General features: G+C 43.7%; 1 protein-coding gene across 3 annotated transcripts in view; it reads left to right on the forward strand.

Moving 5' to 3' along the window:
- The window catches only part of TRAF3 (TNF receptor associated factor 3), a 109565-nt gene that overhangs the window by 85389 nt on the left and 7071 nt on the right, over positions 1–17105 (forward strand). For 2 of the 3 annotated variants that reach the window (XM_044774359.2, XM_044774361.2), the window contains 5 exons: positions 2916–2996; positions 5797–5871; positions 7497–7589; positions 11762–11902; positions 16872–17046. In XM_044774359.2, coding sequence (XP_044630294.2) covers positions 2916–2996; positions 5797–5871; positions 7497–7589; positions 11762–11902; positions 16872–17046 — 565 coding nt within the window. The remainder of the gene's footprint in view (positions 1–2915; positions 2997–5796; positions 5872–7496; positions 7590–11761; positions 11903–16871; positions 17047–17105) is intronic. The other variant, XM_070514356.1, reaches the window with a different exon arrangement.

Consider the following 17105-nt stretch of genomic DNA (forward strand, 5'->3'; position numbering starts at 1 on the left):
GTTACTAGTTATGTTCTTGTCCCCAGTGGGTGTTCACTGTGTAGTTATGCTTTATGACTCACGTGTGTGTTACATCCATTCTGTGTATGTATCAAAGTTAGTATTTAATTTTATAGGCAGGACTGATTTTATTAATATACAGAGAGTTCTTACATACGAATAGATTATAAATTTTTTTAATGGGTGTGTTGTTTTCCTTTGGCTGCTGTAACAAAGTACCACAAAGTTGGCAGCTTAAAACAACAGAAATTCATTCCCTCACAGTTCTGGAGGCTAGAAATCCAAAACCAAGGTATTGTCAGGGCTGTGCTCCCTCTGACGGCTCTAGACAAGACTCCTTCCTTCCCGCTTCCTAGCTTTTGGTGGCTGCGATCCTTGCGTTCCTTGTCTTACAGCTGCATCACTCCAGTCTGCCGCCACGTTCGCATGGAGTCTTCCTGCTGTGTGTCCTCTTCTCTGATAAGGACACCAGTCAATAGATTCAGGGTCCACCCTAAAGCAGTGTGGCCTCTTCTTAACTAATTATATCTACAAAGACCCTATTTCCAAATAACGTCACATTCTGAGGTTCCAGGTAGACGTGAACTTTGGAGGGGGAGGTGGGGTCACTATTCAACTCACTATGGTGGACAAAAGCCATGAAAAGGCAATTCACAGGAAATATAAATGATTAGTAAATATCAAAAATATGCTTAACCATACATTATTAAAGAATTGCAGGGGCCGACTCCATGGCGCAGTGGTTGAGTTCGCACGTTCTGCTTCGGCAGCCCGGGGTTCGCCAGTTCAGATCCCAGGTGCAGACATGGCACTGCTTGGCACGCCATGCTGTAGTAGGCATTCCATGTATAAAGTAGAGGAAGATGAGCATGGATATTAGCTCAGGACCAGTCTTCCTCAGCAAAAAGAAGAGGATTGGCCGCAGATGTTAGCTCAGGGCTAATCTTCCTCAAAAAAAAGAAAAGAATTGCAAATCACACTCATTGCCTTTTTCACCTCTTACATTGTCAAAGATTGAAAAGTTTGATAGAATTGACAAGGGTGCAGGAGCATGCTTTCTCAAGATAGTGGGAGTGTGTTTGTGTAGGGTTATTGGAAGCAGCTTGGTAATATCTATCAAAATCCCATTTAAATACCTGTACCCTCTGATACCTATAAAGCCTACTTCTAGAAACTTACTGTTCAGATATTTTTGCACAGATCTGCAAGGATACATAAAGATCTTGATTGGTCTGGCCCTGCCGACCCCCAGCCCCACCTCCCACAGTCCCCTGCCCTTGCTTCTTCTGCAGAGCTCCCCCTCTGGGCACCCCCATCACCTCTGCCAGCGCCCTGAGCTTCCCTGTCCCCTTGCCGCAGTGGTTATTGTCTATTTGTGTGTGTTTCTAGCTGTCCTTGTCGGGCTCACCCCAGCACCCTGTGCCTGCCTGGCCTGGTGAATGAAGGTGGATCAAGGGCAGGTTCAGGGAGGAGGGGTAGCATCTTTGGAGCGTTTGCCAGCTTCCTCTCCAGGCCTGTGACTGACTCAGTCCTCAGAGCTCCCCCGTAAGGGAGGTCTGTTCACTCCCTCGTTTACAAGTAAGGCAGGGAGGTGAAGCCATTTGTCCGAGGTTTCCCACTGAAAGGCAAAGAAAGCCTTGAAACCCGAGAACTCATAGGGAATTTGAGCACAGCCAAGTAGAATGGAAAGCTGGTGCTCCTATGTGGTACCCCCTTGTGGGAAGCCTCCTGGTCAGGTTCAGTCCAGTCAAATGCCTTCTACTGAGCTCTGAATGGACTTGCCCTCAGGACCAAGCCCAGGAGCAGAGCAGCTGTGCGCTGTAGGTGTTATCTCTGAGCTGTTGCAGACCCACAGTGCACCCACTCCTAGAGACAAGAGACTTAAAAACACACCAAAGAAAGCTGACTGGTGCCTGGCTGCAGGCCTCCTCAGAGGTAGGCCACCGTCCTTGGCCCACACCTGCCCAGGCAGACTGAGGCGCTCAGCGAGTGCTCCCCTCGTTGTTCAAGTGAACAACAGCGTAGCTGTGGAGTCCCAGACAGGATCTGAAAAACCAGATTAGGGGAATTGGAAGAGTCCCAGGGCCACAGAGGAAACATCGCCAGGTTTCCTTCTTGCTTAGTGCTGCCTCCTACAGGAGACTCTCCTCCCACAAGTTGTGTTGTGTAGCATGCAGTTACCTCTCTGGTTCTGCCTGTGTTAATCTCTCTCCAGTGGCCCTTTGTCATGTGTCTGATGGTGCTCTCCAGGGCCCTTGGGTTTGATGTTTTGGGAGTTATTGCCCTCGCTTTGCTTGTGGACAGGTGCACTGGACACGTTCCCGTTAGGTGCCTATGGCATTGGGTTGAACATTCGCCATCATCCAGGCTCTATAACGTTGAAATTTGTCGCATCCGGAGAAGGGTTATACCAAAATTTATCAATGTTTTCTATGTCCTAAAGATAATTTAGATAAGATTTCGGGACAGTAACTTAAATACCGAGTAGATCACACTGTTTTCAGGTATTTGAGAAACGTCATTTCCAGACCCCAAACTAAGAGGCCAAAGGAAAACTGTGTTTCTCTCCAGCCAGCAAAGACTGGACACCAGGCTGAGTCCCAGCCTGTCATCTGCCAGCGGCGTGAACGCTGGTTAGGGCCAAGCCTACCTGAGCACGCGTGTCAGGGAAGCTACTGTGTTCACGCCACCTCTGGCAACCATGCTCCCACAAGTTGCCCTGACTTGTCAGATTTGAGTAGCTCTTTTGAGATGCCTTATTTTGAGGCACTCAAACTATTTGAATGTAAGGTCTCATCCAAATGTAATGTGAGTGTCCTTTGAGTTCACATAGAGACAGTGGGGACATTGGTGGAATCTGAAGGAAGGCGGGTTGTATGTTTCAACGTTGACAACGCTTTCTTTTTCTCCTCCAGAAACACGAAGACACTGAGTGTCCCTGTGTGGTGGTGTCCTGCCCTCATAAGTGCAGTGTGCAGACCCTTCTGAGGAGCGAGGTAAGGGCCTTTTCAGGCGTTTGTGCAGTCCTAGGACTAGTGTGCCAAGAGACTCCACTCTGCCCTTGATAGCTGAAGTCAAAGGTTTTCACAGTTCACAGTAGTGATATGTGTAGTAGAAAAACAATGAAAAACCCCATACTATTTTTTGGAGTCGGAAATTTCAGAAGCAAGCAATTAAATGCTACAAAGTGGTAAATTCAGAACAAAATATTATTAGGAATTGAGAAAAATGGGATTATTTTACAATGCAAGCAAAGGTGACACTTTTTGAAAAGGTTCTAAAAAAATCCTATTTTTAAATCTGTAAAACAGGAATTACTGTAAGGTTATCTCAAGAAAATAAGTTAAGTTAGAGATACTCAAGAGCTGTTTTGGCCATGCATGCTGTGTGGAGATGGCGCTGGGGAGCAGGTGGGCACAGGGGCAGCTCCCACATTTCAGGGGCTACCGGAAGCCACCTGTGCAACCTCCCAGAGGCCGTGCGTATTAAACTGTCCTCAGGTACACTTTCTTTAAGGCAAGTATATTTTGCATTAACTTCATGTGATCAGGATATATCCAGATGGAAAACTTCCCAGGATTCTTAATGTTTTTGCATCCGATCCTCACCTAGAGACCCTTTGGTTGCTGTTCGGGGAGCTGTCTGGGCACCTGTGGGCTCAGTGGTGCACGTGCCCCCAGTCTCCCAGCTGGTGCCCTTTGTCCTGGGTGCTCTGATCTGACGAGTCTGCTCACCTCAGCCTTTTTCAACATTCTGGAATTTTACCACTGTATATCGGGGAGGGCAGGGTCAGTCTCTCACATCCCCGCTTAGCAAGAGGACCTGTGTGTGGCTAGGGCCAGGGACACAGGGTGCTGAGAAGACCCCCGAGAGCCACTCTCACCTGAGGTACGTCCTCCCCGGAAGTTGACTCTGCTGGGTGAAGCAGGAGGATCTTGGCTGGTGACAGTGGTCCCTGGGCCCTGAACGTGCCTCCAGGAGTGGTGGGGAAGTGCATGTAGATTATTTCCATAACCAGAAAGTCCCTCTGTTAAAGTGAATGTATGAAGAGTTTGGACTGGTGAAATAATTTCCAGGGTTTTATACACTTTCCTAAATTTTTACTCTCTCAGGGCTATCTGAATTAGGGACAAAAGCTGCGTCCATTTTGCCTCTACGTTGTTTTTATCGTAAAAAATCTTTAAACTTGCATTATCTTGGGTTTCTGGTGAAAGGTGTTATTAGTCTGTAGATTGCTTTTGCTTCTGTTCCAAAGCTCCTGTAAATTCTGTAGAGCACTGAGAGTAATGATAATAAAGCCAGTTTAGGAAAAAGTATGACCCTAAATTTATAGTAGTGCACTGAAAATAATGTCAAACTCAGTATTTTCACGATCTTAATGTTAGGAGCATTAGCTGTTTAGATCCACGACTATATTCATGGAACTAAAAGAATGTATTTTAAAACTTTTAAGTTGAAATTACTGCGCGCATAGTCTCCTGCTGCGTTTCTGTGCCTGTCACCTGTAATACGCCTATTGGGTGCTTTCCTCCAGGTGTAAGCCAGAGCTTCCTGGCTGGGTTCAGAGGAACATCAAGTGTGCTAGGCTGCTAGATCTGTGACCACCATGGCTCTGCCGGGCTCAGAGACTTTCCACCAAGGGTGGCCTTGGCAGTGGTCAGCTGGGTCTCTCAAGCCAACCCCATGGCCTCAGCCCTCCTCTTTAGCAGTTGCAGCAGGACGCGAGCAGTCCTGTGATCCACTTGCCTCTGTCCTACTACTCTGTCCTGGTAGACAGAGGAGACATTGTGGAAATTAACTACACCTGCCAGAGTGACACATCCCATGAGCCTCTGGGAGTGCATGTGGGCTGGCACATGGAAAACCTGTTCCCAGGGTCACTGTGCACTGTGCTCACACACCCACTTTCCTAATTCAGGGTCTGATTGTCTTCTGTATATAAGATCTATCCCTGGAGTTTCCTGATGAGAACTTCTTCACTAAAGAAGAGAGTATCCTTAAATTATATTAGCCTAATGCATAACACTGTTTTTAAAATGTAGACATTTCAATTCCCTTTTCTCTTGAGGCGGCATCATAAGTGGTTTTTATTTGATGATATGCTAGCATTTAAGCTGAACAAAGGGGTTTTTCCTTGCAAGATGAGTTATCCTTTCCCAATCCCTCTTAATTTTCTTTTGACAATTAGAGATGACAATGTTAAGCTTCATGTTGTTAGAATGACCTTAGAGGTCTTTAAGAAGCTACATGAATTTATGGCCATACAGAGGGGAAAAAAGTCTTTCAGAAGGAAAAACTCATCTCCAGTTATCTTAAGTATTGAGAGTAATGGTACATCGTGTAAGCTTGCTTTGAAAATATATTTATTTTTGTGCACTGTATATTAGGTGTGTGACCCAGTTGCATCCTGAATGCTTTCTATTTTTTGTGTTTCATGCAATTTTTGTTTATAGTCTTTAAATGTGCATTTCAGTTTATGTTTTTTTTCCTTTCTTTTTTAAATTCTGGCACTGCAGATGGCATGTCACATTTTGAACAATTTGTTCTAAAGAAGCTGCAAATTTAAGAAATGTTATAGTAAATGTATTTCTGTATATTGGTGTATATATGTGTATACACGTGATGATACCGTATATTTACTGCATATAAGTCTAGGAAGCAGATGATATATACACACCTGTAGCTGATAAACACCATTCGTAATAGTACAACCCAGATGCTATCTGTGCCCTTAATATGTTTGAACATTTTCATGCAAACGTTTGTGCCACAACTCACGTCTCTTTCCCGTTGCAGTTGAGTGCACACTTGTCAGAGTGTGTCAATGCCCCCAGCACCTGTAGTTTTAAGCGCTATGGCTGCATTTTTCAGGTCAGTATCCGACATTTGTCCTTCCCAGTCACTGACATTCTGCCATGAGAAAAAGTTATTATATTAACATTTTAACATGCAAGTTCTGGACTTTTAGTCTTTGTCATGGAACCGAATCACCCTGTTGCATGGGTGACAAAAGCCGCATGTAGCAGATGTGGGTGCTCGCTTTCCATTCCAGTGGTGTTTCGAGACATCAGATAGACACTTATGCTGAGAAGGGAGTCAGTACATTAAGAGACCTACAACATCTAAAACCAGCTAGTAAATGGGACAAATAGGACTGACATATGGTGGGGTTTCTAGATAGACTGTTATGGAAATTGTTACTTGAATATAAGTAAGTATCAAACTGAATGTGGTTTTAGCAGCGTGCACATTGTACACAGTCGTGAGGATCACACACGTGTGTCCATGAATACATTTTATCTACATGCCACACCTCCTAGAAGAACAGTGTGGAGAAGGCGTCTCTGTCACTGCCACACCTATGCTGTGAGAAACCTATTTCTAGCTTATTGTTATTTTTTTTAACACGTCTGAGATTGCTAGTGATTTTGAACTGAGTTTTCATTTAAATATATATCTTGATCTTAAAACTGTCAAAGGGCAGTATGTATTACAATTAAAGTATTTTATATTTAATTTTATGTATTATCAATACATTTTTATGAAATCAGTACAGAGATACTGTCATCTTAGTATTTTCTTAGAAAATAGAAAGCCTAAGAGTGAGAATGACTGATAGCATTCCCTTGGCTTTGGTCTCTAATGAGCCTGAGCCCTCACCACCGTTATGTCGTATGTAGTACCATTCATTCTGTGTATGTGTATATATATGTTTTTATATAGCACCACTTATATCAACATATATATATGAATATTCTATGTACAGAGTATATGTTTTGGAGATCATTAAAATGCTTTCTGTGGCTTCTTAATTTTCCAATATCAAAACAAATTCTGCTTTCATACCAATTATTTCCTTAAATATATGAAGTACTATTTCATGTGCTTATTACCAACTCTGAAATGGTCTACATCTTATGTACTCTGTAGATTGTTTATGTTTTGTATGTAACTTTCTAAGTATACTTAGAATAGTGAGGAACAATACATTTTCTGATACAGTGTATTTCACTAAGTCAATATTTAAGTAAATTATTTAGAATCCTACTTTGATTACATGGTAACTAGATTATTGTAACAGTATCTAGCTGTATCTGCAGATGTCTAAACATTTTCCATTTATATTTTTAATGAAAAAAATTATAAAGGAACAAAAATATGTCTAAAACTTAATTTCTAACTGTTACAAGTATGAAACACAGATAAGAAGGCACTTGATGAGAAGCTTGAGGAATGAAGAGCATGAACTTGAGATTTTTCTTGTAGAACTTCAGTGTCCTGTCTTTGAGCTGCTCTGTCCTCGCCAGCCTCCTCACCTGCACACAGTAGGGTAGGGGCCCCTGAGCATGACCCTTCTAAGGTGTGGAGATTCCCTCTTAGCTTCACATGAGCAAGTCTCCCCTCTTCGTGTTTAGTGCTGGTTTTAGATCATCTGTTAGTCTTTCCTCTCTAGTGGAGTGAAGTTGGCTTAATGCATTGCATCTTTGTTCTCACAGGGGACAAACCAGCAGATTAAGGCCCACGAGGCCAGCTCCGCGGTGCAGCATGTCAACTTACTGAAAGAGTGGAGCAATTCCCTAGAGAAAAAGGTACGCCACACCGTTTCCTGCTTTTGTTGGTTTTAATGATTTCAAATTATTTAAAGAACAAAACCTTTTTTTATACTTATTATAGTTTTTGGATCAAAGAAACAGCATATCAAGATAGTGTCAGAAAACTAAGTTCTCTTCACATGATCTTGAGCTTTATAAATGAAGGTGTTTGTTTTTATTTTTTTGTTCTTTCTTTTTGAATTGCCAGGCAAGTGTGCAGTACTTTTTTTTTAATCACATTGTGGTTATGTTAGCATTGAGCTAGAACAAGGATTGTCAGATTTCCAGACCTCCCCTTCTCTGCCCCAACCCTGTTTTTTCTGGCTTTGGTTTTATTTCCCCAACCCTTTGTTTTTATAAATCAAGTTTTATTGGAACACAGCCACACTCATTCAATTCCAATTTGTCCGCAGCTGCTTTTGCATTACAACAGCAGAGTTGAGGAGACCACAGAGCCCAAAATATTTATTCTCTGGCTCTTTACAGAAAAAGTTTGCCAGCCCCTGATCTAGAAGGTTACAAGTGTGAGACGCTTTATCGTTCTTTGTCTTTTCTAATAGACAAGTAGGGAAAAGTCATTCCTTTATCACTAGCATTACTGTTGATTTTCTCGGCTGACACTTTATGGAAGTGTGGTGGATGGAGCAAGTCCACTTCCCAGACACGCGCGTTCTCTTCCTAGGCTTCTCCTCAAGAGGCCTCAGTGATGGGGCTGTGACTCCTTAGCAAGCACCTTCCTGATATAATACTTCTTCCTGGGAGAGTTGGTTGTGTGGTGTTCAACTCAGCAAGGCCTTCTTTTTGTGAGGAAAGGATGAAAACCTCTAAGAATTGATAGAGAAGTTGTTGTTACAGGATCTTTCATTGTGGCTTATTTACAAAAATCAAAACTTAATTTGATGTTCAACAAATATTTATTGAGAACTTACAGTGGGGGTGTACTAAGATGGATTAGAGCAGCCGGTGGAATGATGTTTGTTTTCTAAAGATTTGACTATCTTAAGTGTGAAATCCAAGCAATTTAAAATGTAGATGTACTTGAAAGAATCTGAAGGTTTAAATCAAAACATTTCTATTAAATCTGACATAAAATAGTTTTTTAATATAAATGCTTAAGCTGGAGATAAGCAATGTTAGGATTGGTATGTTGTATGTACATACACAAGTGGAACAGAAGGCGGCTTCTGTTTCACGGTAAAACGAAATTTGTATTAGATAAATCATTCATGATTTTTCCATGAACACATAGTATTTGCTCTGAGTTCAGTGAAGGTTTACCTATTAATCTTTTTTTCCAACCATCTTTTTGAAGAATTTATTCTGTTTCTGCCTCTTTAAAAATTATTGGCATGGATCTCAGGGCTTTTTGTCTCTCATAGATCCTGTGTTTCTCATTTATTTAAAAGGTTCTTCGTTTCATTTAAAATGAATTGGTTTTGTTTCAGCTGTACTAGTTATGTAACAGTTTAGCGGGTCTCAAGTGTGTGGTTGTCCAGTAGGACGGTTATGGAAGGTGCTGTCACTAAGTTGGCTCCCAGGGATGAGATTGTGGGACGCGTGTGGAGGTTTATCCCGTCAGTTATGCTCTTCTCCTACCCTCCCACTTGGTCATGCTTTCTTCACTCAAAGTGAATGGGTTACATCATTGGACACACTGGGACATACCAGAGTGGCCTGCCTGCACATGGTCCACAGCAGCTTCTCACTCTGTGAATTCCTCATGTGTGTGTAAACTATCACCAGCCCAGCCATACTGAACTCCTGCAAGGATGGGCTGTGTTGCCATGCATTGCCATTGACAGATTTGAAATATTTGCTCTCCTGGGTGTTGCTGAAGGATTAGTCTCTCCCTGATTCTGTCCATGAGAATGACCCTCCCTCAACGCCCCCCACGGAGCCATGCAGGTCTGCCAGGCCTCAGCTCTGTGCATTCTTGTTTGTGTTCATTAGAAGGTGCCTGTCTGTCTCCCCACTGGGCCCAAAAGCAAAGACTGGACAAAGAATGGAAATATTTGTATTTTCTTAAAATGGGAATGTATTTCTCATTATAGAATTATTCACTTGGAATCTCGTAGGTTATTTTGTTCATCTGTAATAGAAAATAGAATATTTGAACTGGTTCAGAAAGACTGATCATCACATTCTCCAATGGTCATACTAAAGAAAACTGTTTGGTAAAATCTGAACTTAAAAGCACCCATCGTATTTTAGGAAAGCTTAAATCAAAGGGAGATTTAGAGCTCCCACCAAAACAGGCTGGGGTGCAGGATGTGCTCAGTGAGGAGCGCCTTGGGGAAGGACGAGGAGACCCTGTCTGCATCTGCTATGTGGGTGTTACTCCGTGCTTCTGGAAACACGCCTGCCAAGTGGACTTCCCGTGCACGTGACGCCTGCCTAATAGACGAGTGAAAGCAGGCACCTACAGGTGCTCGGCGTTGAGTTCTCTGGTTAAAGTGTATAAATAAATAAAAGTAAGTTTAAATAAGGGAAGTCCCTAAATAAAGAAATTAAGAGTTTGCTATGGCATGATGTGTATTCATCAATGTGAGATACTGCTGCTCACCCTCAAATAGCTTAGTAGGTTGCAGGAAAAAAATGCTAGATTTTGGAGATATTACTGGAATTTTTATCAAAAGAGTTGGGATGCTTACATGGTCTCTCTTTTTTGGGCATGAGAATAGAGTCTGGGAATTATGCCCAACTTTGACAGATGGGAATGAGTGAATTGTAACTTTAGAAAAGTCAGGAACACTGCTGTGATGCTGCATGTGTCTTGACCTGGATTGGTGCCAGTTGATCACTTGCAGGAGCCCATGGGCATTTAAGACATCATATTTTAGGAAGAAAAGTCCGTTTATACTGAGTAAAATCCCAGGAAAGTAAAGTATCATTTTGCCCGGGAGACATTGCAAGTTTTGTATTCCTTAGTAAATGCATGTTCTAAAATGAAACAGACTGTGATTGTATCCAAAGGCACTGCTTGCCTGAACAGACTGAATATAGAAAGGATGCCTATCTTTAAGCTGGTTCTTCTTTAAAGGGACATCATCAAGAATCAGTTCTTTGTCACACCTGGTTTTGTCCTGAGATGCCTTTGGGCCGTCACCGCAGTAACCATCACCTCACCTCAGTGACCATCATCATGGTCCTCAGGTGTTAGTGTTATTAGAGAGGCACATCCAGTCCATCGTGGAGCTCTCCATCTTGAGGGTGGCAGCTGCAGCCATGCATAGACAGGGACATCATTGGTGGAGGGAGCCTTTCCGAGGGCCAAAATGCCCCTTGTGGAATCTCGTGAGAAGGAAGGCCTGTAGGAGTTGCCCTTGAACTCCTCACCCCAGGGGCTTTTAAGACCAGTGTAAATTGGTTCTTGGGAGCTAACTGTTTTTCGGAAAAATATTTTTAAAAGGTCAAAGGTGGGCTTGGAACTGCTCCCCCAGCAGGCCCTTCCTTGGACTGAGGAGGGGTTGAACACAAGCTTTGTGGAAGGTCTCCTCAGGTGGCAGGCCTGGCACACCCACTCTGCAGCGCCATCTCTCTGTTTGAGGGTTATAGGTTGGCGTGAGGATTAAGTGAAGCACATGTGTAATTTTTTATTCTCCCCATGCTTTCTAATTGTGTTGGAAGAGATTTTCAAAGTGTGAGAGATGGCCCATTGGTGGATGTGAAATAATTTAGTGGGTTGCGACTACCATTTTTTAAAGTAAAACAAAATAAAATAGAAAATATCAGGGTGTATTGTAATACCTTTGTGTTGTACTATGGTTTTGTGATACCTATTTTATGTACACAGACCACACACAAATGTAGGTACAAATGGGATGAAATGTAAGTATGTGTATCCTGCTATGCTTCCTGGTCAAAGTTCAAAAGCCACTCTGGTAAAAGATTTATTAGTTTTCAGCAGAAACTTAAAAAGGTTCGCATTCATTCTGAAGTTCAGTCAGCTGTTGCACTTTGCCTCATTGAATTACTAGGAGAGATGAGAGAGATGCAGTTTGTAGGATTCCCTGCTAAATTACCAGGGCTTCCATTTCCTGGGTAAACTCCTTCCAGTGAGCTAATAGAAGGCTTATGTTGTGAAAATTTAATTGCTATCTTAATTATTATTAATTAATACTAAAACCTCCTTTTTGCAAAATTGCTCAATTGAAGAATTTCTTTTTCAGGTTTCCTTGCTGCAGAATGAAAGTGTAGAAAAAAACAAGAGCATACAAAGTTTGCACAATCAGATATGTAGCTTTGAAATTGAAATTGAGAGACAAAAGGAAATGCTTCGAAATAATGAATCCAAAATACTTCATTTACAGGTAAGAATCTTAAGACTATGGCTGGACCAAAGGGCAGAGGGACACATCTGTGTTCTCCTTCAGGACTTTCTCAATGAGATGCTTGAGCGGAAACCCTGACCTTTCTCGGACAGAGGCAACTTGTTTCTCTTGCTTAAGTGGACTCGGGAAAGGCAGCCTGGGTAGCGTGGGCCCGGCCTGGGGGCCCTCCCCACCTTTGCCCTCGAGAGCCAGCTCCATCACCGCTTTCTGTGCCTTTGAGTCACTGGTGGTGAAATAAGACTTACGGTCTGGGTTTTTAAAAATTAGCTGTTTTTATTATTTCATATTGTTCATATGTTCATGTGTAAAGTTTCACTTCCTAAAGTGAAATGAAGCCAAACTATTTTGTTGTGAATTTTTGTGTGACACACATACTCACCCCACTTTTTTCACCATAGTGATCCAAAGATGCCTCCAAAACAAACTCATAGACTTTGCTGCTCTGTAAAAGGTGATTGTATAAATAGGCCTCATTAAAATGCTGCTCCTCGTTTCTGTTATCAGCACAGGTCTCCATTAGGCACTTGTTAGCGTCTTATTTTTGTAAGTACTATCTACACATTAGCTTACTCATAGTGTATCACACACACCCGTGAAAGAATCACTAACACGTTGCCAAAATGGTTTTTCAGTGCTTACACTTAGGGTGTGTTTCCCTAAATTATCTGGAAGAGAAAATATGTCTCATAGCTCAGAGTCACAGCATCTTTGGGAATGCCTGTCCTCCCATTTTAACATCAGAGATTAGTCATAGTGCCTTGAATTGCATACGGATTTATTAAATTTGTTTCATTTGTATTAAACTTTGTGGTTGTCCAGGGACAAGGAAAAGCACAATAAAACATTAGATTACATTAGAAAAGATACAAGTCGTTAGTATTGAATCAAACCAAAAAAGTAGTGTCAGCTAAAACACCCACAAACCTTCTGCTGGGCATCACCTGCGATTTGCTGAGTGCCCATGGAGGTGTGGGTCAGAATGTCCAGACAGAGACCTGTCTCCACTCAGGTGGCTCCGCTCACCTGCGCTGTGTGGTGAGCATTTCTAGCTCTTGGAAATGTAGCTGCCGTGTGTGACTTGGGCCTCAGAGAGGTGCCATGAAAGGCCAAAGAAGTTAGTGTTATGCTAGAAAACCACTTGTTAAAAATATCAGCAATAGAAGAAGAAATGAATAAGTGGTGAGTTCACTTATAACATCATTTATAACAACAAAAAATTAGAATATACATAAGGAAGTCATAGATGCACTTAGCCGAAACCTCAGAGATTTTATATGCATTCGTCTTCTCCATTTCCCCCTCTTGCAATATGAAAAGTTTGAATTCACTTTAATTTACTTTTTAGTAAAGTTTAGTCATTCCGCTGTTTCTGATTTATGTCTTAAAGCTTTTGTGATTGAATAAATCAACAAGACCTAAGTCAGAAAGAAAGCAAGGAGCCAAGTCCGGGAGCCCAGAGAGGTGGAGAGGGAGCAGCCACCCACCACTGTCAGGCTCCCCTTGACTGGTGATAAGTAGGAGGGTGCTGACCCGCCAGTCCTCTCCTCCACAGAAAGAAGAGCATGGAGGAAAATAGGCTGTGTTTAAAGAAAGGGCCTCCGATCAGACTGGATGCTCAACTCCTGATTTCCTTAAGTGCAGGAACAAGAGACTGAGAGGTACTGAGAACTCCTCAGGGTGCTTACCATTTCAGTAAAGTGGTTTGCGTAGAACTGCATCCAACTGGATGATTTTATGAAAGGTGAGATTTAGTTTTACCTTTGATATCACTGTGGAGTTGGCAACATTTGGCTGGTGACAAGAGAAATTCTGGACTGTCAGTGTTTCTGAAAACATTGATTGAAAACCTCTGTGGACAGGATGCCTGGGGATGTTGGCTGTACATGAGACACATTCGGCCAAGAGGCACTTTCTCTCCACTTCTTCCAGACTCTTCTCCACCTCTTCACCCAGAGCCTGGGTCAGACATGCACCTCTTATTTTTCATTCCTCACCCTGGAACCCTCCCAATTGCCTGGAAAAGAATTTATCTTAAACACTGTACTGTGGCCCAGAAAGCCTTATATGACTGAGCACTGTTATACCTTTCCAGTTTTGCCATGTCCTCCAGAGGGTAAGGGACCTTCTCTCCCCCTGCCTGCCTTTCCTGACTCTGGCTCCTCCTCAGATGCCTGAGATGTTAGTGTAAACACCTTCTCCTCTGGGAAGTCTTCTCCCACCCCTGCCATCCTCGGTGCTCCCTCAGCCCCTGCATTGGTCCACCTTGGTGATGACAAACGTGTTGATCTGTTTTGTCTTCTTCCTTGTCTGATTCTCCAGTAGACCCTAAAATTGGAGCGCAGAGTTCCTGATGGCCCTGGACAAGGTGGACAGGGATGCAATCAGTTGGTTAAAGGGAGTGGAATTTAGGAGTGTTTGCTTTTGCTGGCCCAGGAAGGGTAGTTTCTTAATATTTTACTTTTTAAACAACCTGTTTTCCCTAATTAAAAATACAGCCTAGCTGTTAGTTTAATTCCCACGTTCCTGTTGTTAGCAGGAACTCTATGAACTGGTCACTCTCTCAGTCAGTGGGTCTGCGGGACGGAAGTGGAGCAGCGCGGGGCTGAAACGGAAGGACCAGCAGCGCTCCGTCCATGTGGCCCCTTAGCTCAGCCCATGAGCACCACCTGCATTGTCTCATTGGACAATGATTGGTCCCCAGGTCCCTGTGGCCCAAATGGTAAGAAGTGACAGAGAGATGGTGGTTTAAGCCCTAAAGTGCACAGTGCATGAGACTAATAAATTGGTGCTCTCTGAAAGCACATCTTTTGATTAGGATTTATGTATGTAGTGTGAAATCTCTGCCATTTATCTCAGCTCCTGAGTTCTTTTTTCTAATAAAATCCAACACCTGCATTTAAGATTTATTTTTATAGAAACACTACAGTGGCTGAGTAAAGATTGCTCGCCAAGAATGAAATCCTGTTTGCTGCACTTTACAGAGAAAACTTGATTTAGATTGGCATTCTGCTTTGAAACCATATCATTTATACAAATTTTGAAAAGTCTAAAAAGAGCGTATTTTCCCTTGCTGTGCGTGGAGCTCCGTTAAGTAATTTGGTTGAGCCTTGTCTGTGTGTGCGTGTGTGTGTGCATGTGCTCCCGTGTGCACGTGTGCTCCCTCCTGCCCCTGCACCGTGTGCCGACTGTGTTACTGGGTTGTAGTCAGGGGCCTTGCTGCCAGGACAGTGGCCCTCATTTCAGACTCCGCAGTTCCGTTCTTGAGATCACCGTGTGCCTTCCTGCCACCGTCCCGCGCACGTCACAGTCTTGGAGAGGAGGCAGCGCAGCGTCATCCCTTTTTTTGCCTCAGGGGCATGAGGCCCACGCGTGATGAGTGGCTTGTCCTGGGCCATCCTGCAACTCATGGTTTACTCCTGGCTCCATCAGGTCACAAAATGGCATCTCTCAGAACTGTCATTGATTATTTCCGTTTTCATTAACTTCCCTGTTTTACTCATTGGTATCCACATTAGCTTAGCTTACAGTTTTAGTAGGTAGAGTACGTGAGCACAATTAACAGACACTCATGAGAATTATGTCATGGATTTGGATGTTTACTAAAGTCAATAGTATTGTCCCCAGAGAATAGGCTTTGTGAACTACTTAAATATGCCTCTAGCCATATATATTTAAAAATAAAGTGACATCAGAGCAGAAAAGTATTCTTTAGAGAAGTCATTTTCACTTTTTAAATGTTACCTAATATCGAGGTTTCTTGGAAAGAAGAGGAAGAATAACACTGTGCTTTTACCCCAAATAAGTAACCCAAACCTACCATGTTTGTTCCTTCATGGTTATTAACAGCCAGCAAAGGTGCTGAAATGTAAATGTTTAAAAATAGGCTTCCAGAAGGAGAAGTGAACGCAGCAGGTCCCCGGGGCTCTCCCCTGTGTGGCCGCAGCTTCAGAGGCGGCCCTGTCACTCCATAGCTTCACTGGGGACTAGACTACCCAGACTTCATGAGCTTTCTTTCAAAAATGCAAATTCTTTTTGAAAGTAAAAACCCTTTAGGTCCCCAGCTTCCTCTAACAGATGAGCACACCCGTCCTTTAAAGTAGACCGGGCACCCTAGCTGGGGCACGCACCTCGTCCCTCCAGTTACTGTTATAAATGTAAAATGGTCTGTGTGTTTCTGGAAAAAAGGTTTTTTGAATTATTTAAATTAAGATAGCATAAAGTCAAAGCTCGCCGTCAACAACCGCATGTTTGTCAGCAGTATTTCTGTGCCCCAGTGGACACGGGGTGCTGGGCATTGAGCAGGTGGAGGAGGCAAAGCCCCCCTCTCATAGGCCTCAGGGCCCTTGGTTTCACCCAGAGTCTGAAGACCTGCCACCAGGGCCCTTTCCTGCTGCCAAACCTGTGCAGACGGTCAGATCACTGGAGCAGGTGGCAGGGTGGTAGCAGCTCTCTCTCCTGGGTCCCAGAGAGGGTTCTGGGGTGCTCTCCACAGCCACAGAGACAGCGGCCTCTCCAGCCCTGGTTGGGGGGCGGGCAGCCAGGTAGGAGGCCCATGTCGTTTCGCCGCTGCTGATGGCTCAGCCCTTTAGGAGATGGAGGGCATCAGACAGAGCCAATGGGTGTGATTCCAACATCCTGAACTCGAGACCCTAGGACAGAGTGATGGGGGGCTGCCTGCCCTGCACTTGGCAGGGTGAGGCCTCTCTGTGCCTCAGTCCCTCCTCTGGGAAGTAGGGACTCTTGGTACCTATGTCCCCTGAGATACATTGTGGGCATTAGACAAAATGCCCTGTTGTAGAGCTGGCATGGGGCTTCTGAGCTGGTCTCGTCCAGACCGGCTCTCAGCTGATTGCTCTGTTCCTAACTGGCTGGTGTTTGGTGGTGGTGGCCCAGTGTTTTCCGAGAGTTCTAACTGTGTTTTGCCTTTTTGATGCCTTTGGTTTGGAAGCGAGTAATAGACAGCCAAGCAGAGAAACTGAAAGAGCTCGACAAAGAGATCCGTCCCTTCAGGCAGAACTGGGAAGAAGCTGACAGCATGAAAAGCAGCGTGGAGTCCCTCCAGAACCGCGTGACAGAGCTGGAAAGTGTGGACAAAAGTGCAGGGCAGGCAGCTCGGAACACAGGTGAGGGTGGGTGGGACAGGAGCAGGGACAGGTCTGGGAGGGACCTGGGTCAGGTGACA

The sequence above is a fragment of the Equus asinus genome, chromosome 7 (assembly GCF_041296235.1).
Source record: "Equus asinus isolate D_3611 breed Donkey chromosome 7, EquAss-T2T_v2, whole genome shotgun sequence".
Taxonomy (NCBI): domain Eukaryota; kingdom Metazoa; phylum Chordata; class Mammalia; order Perissodactyla; family Equidae; genus Equus; species Equus asinus.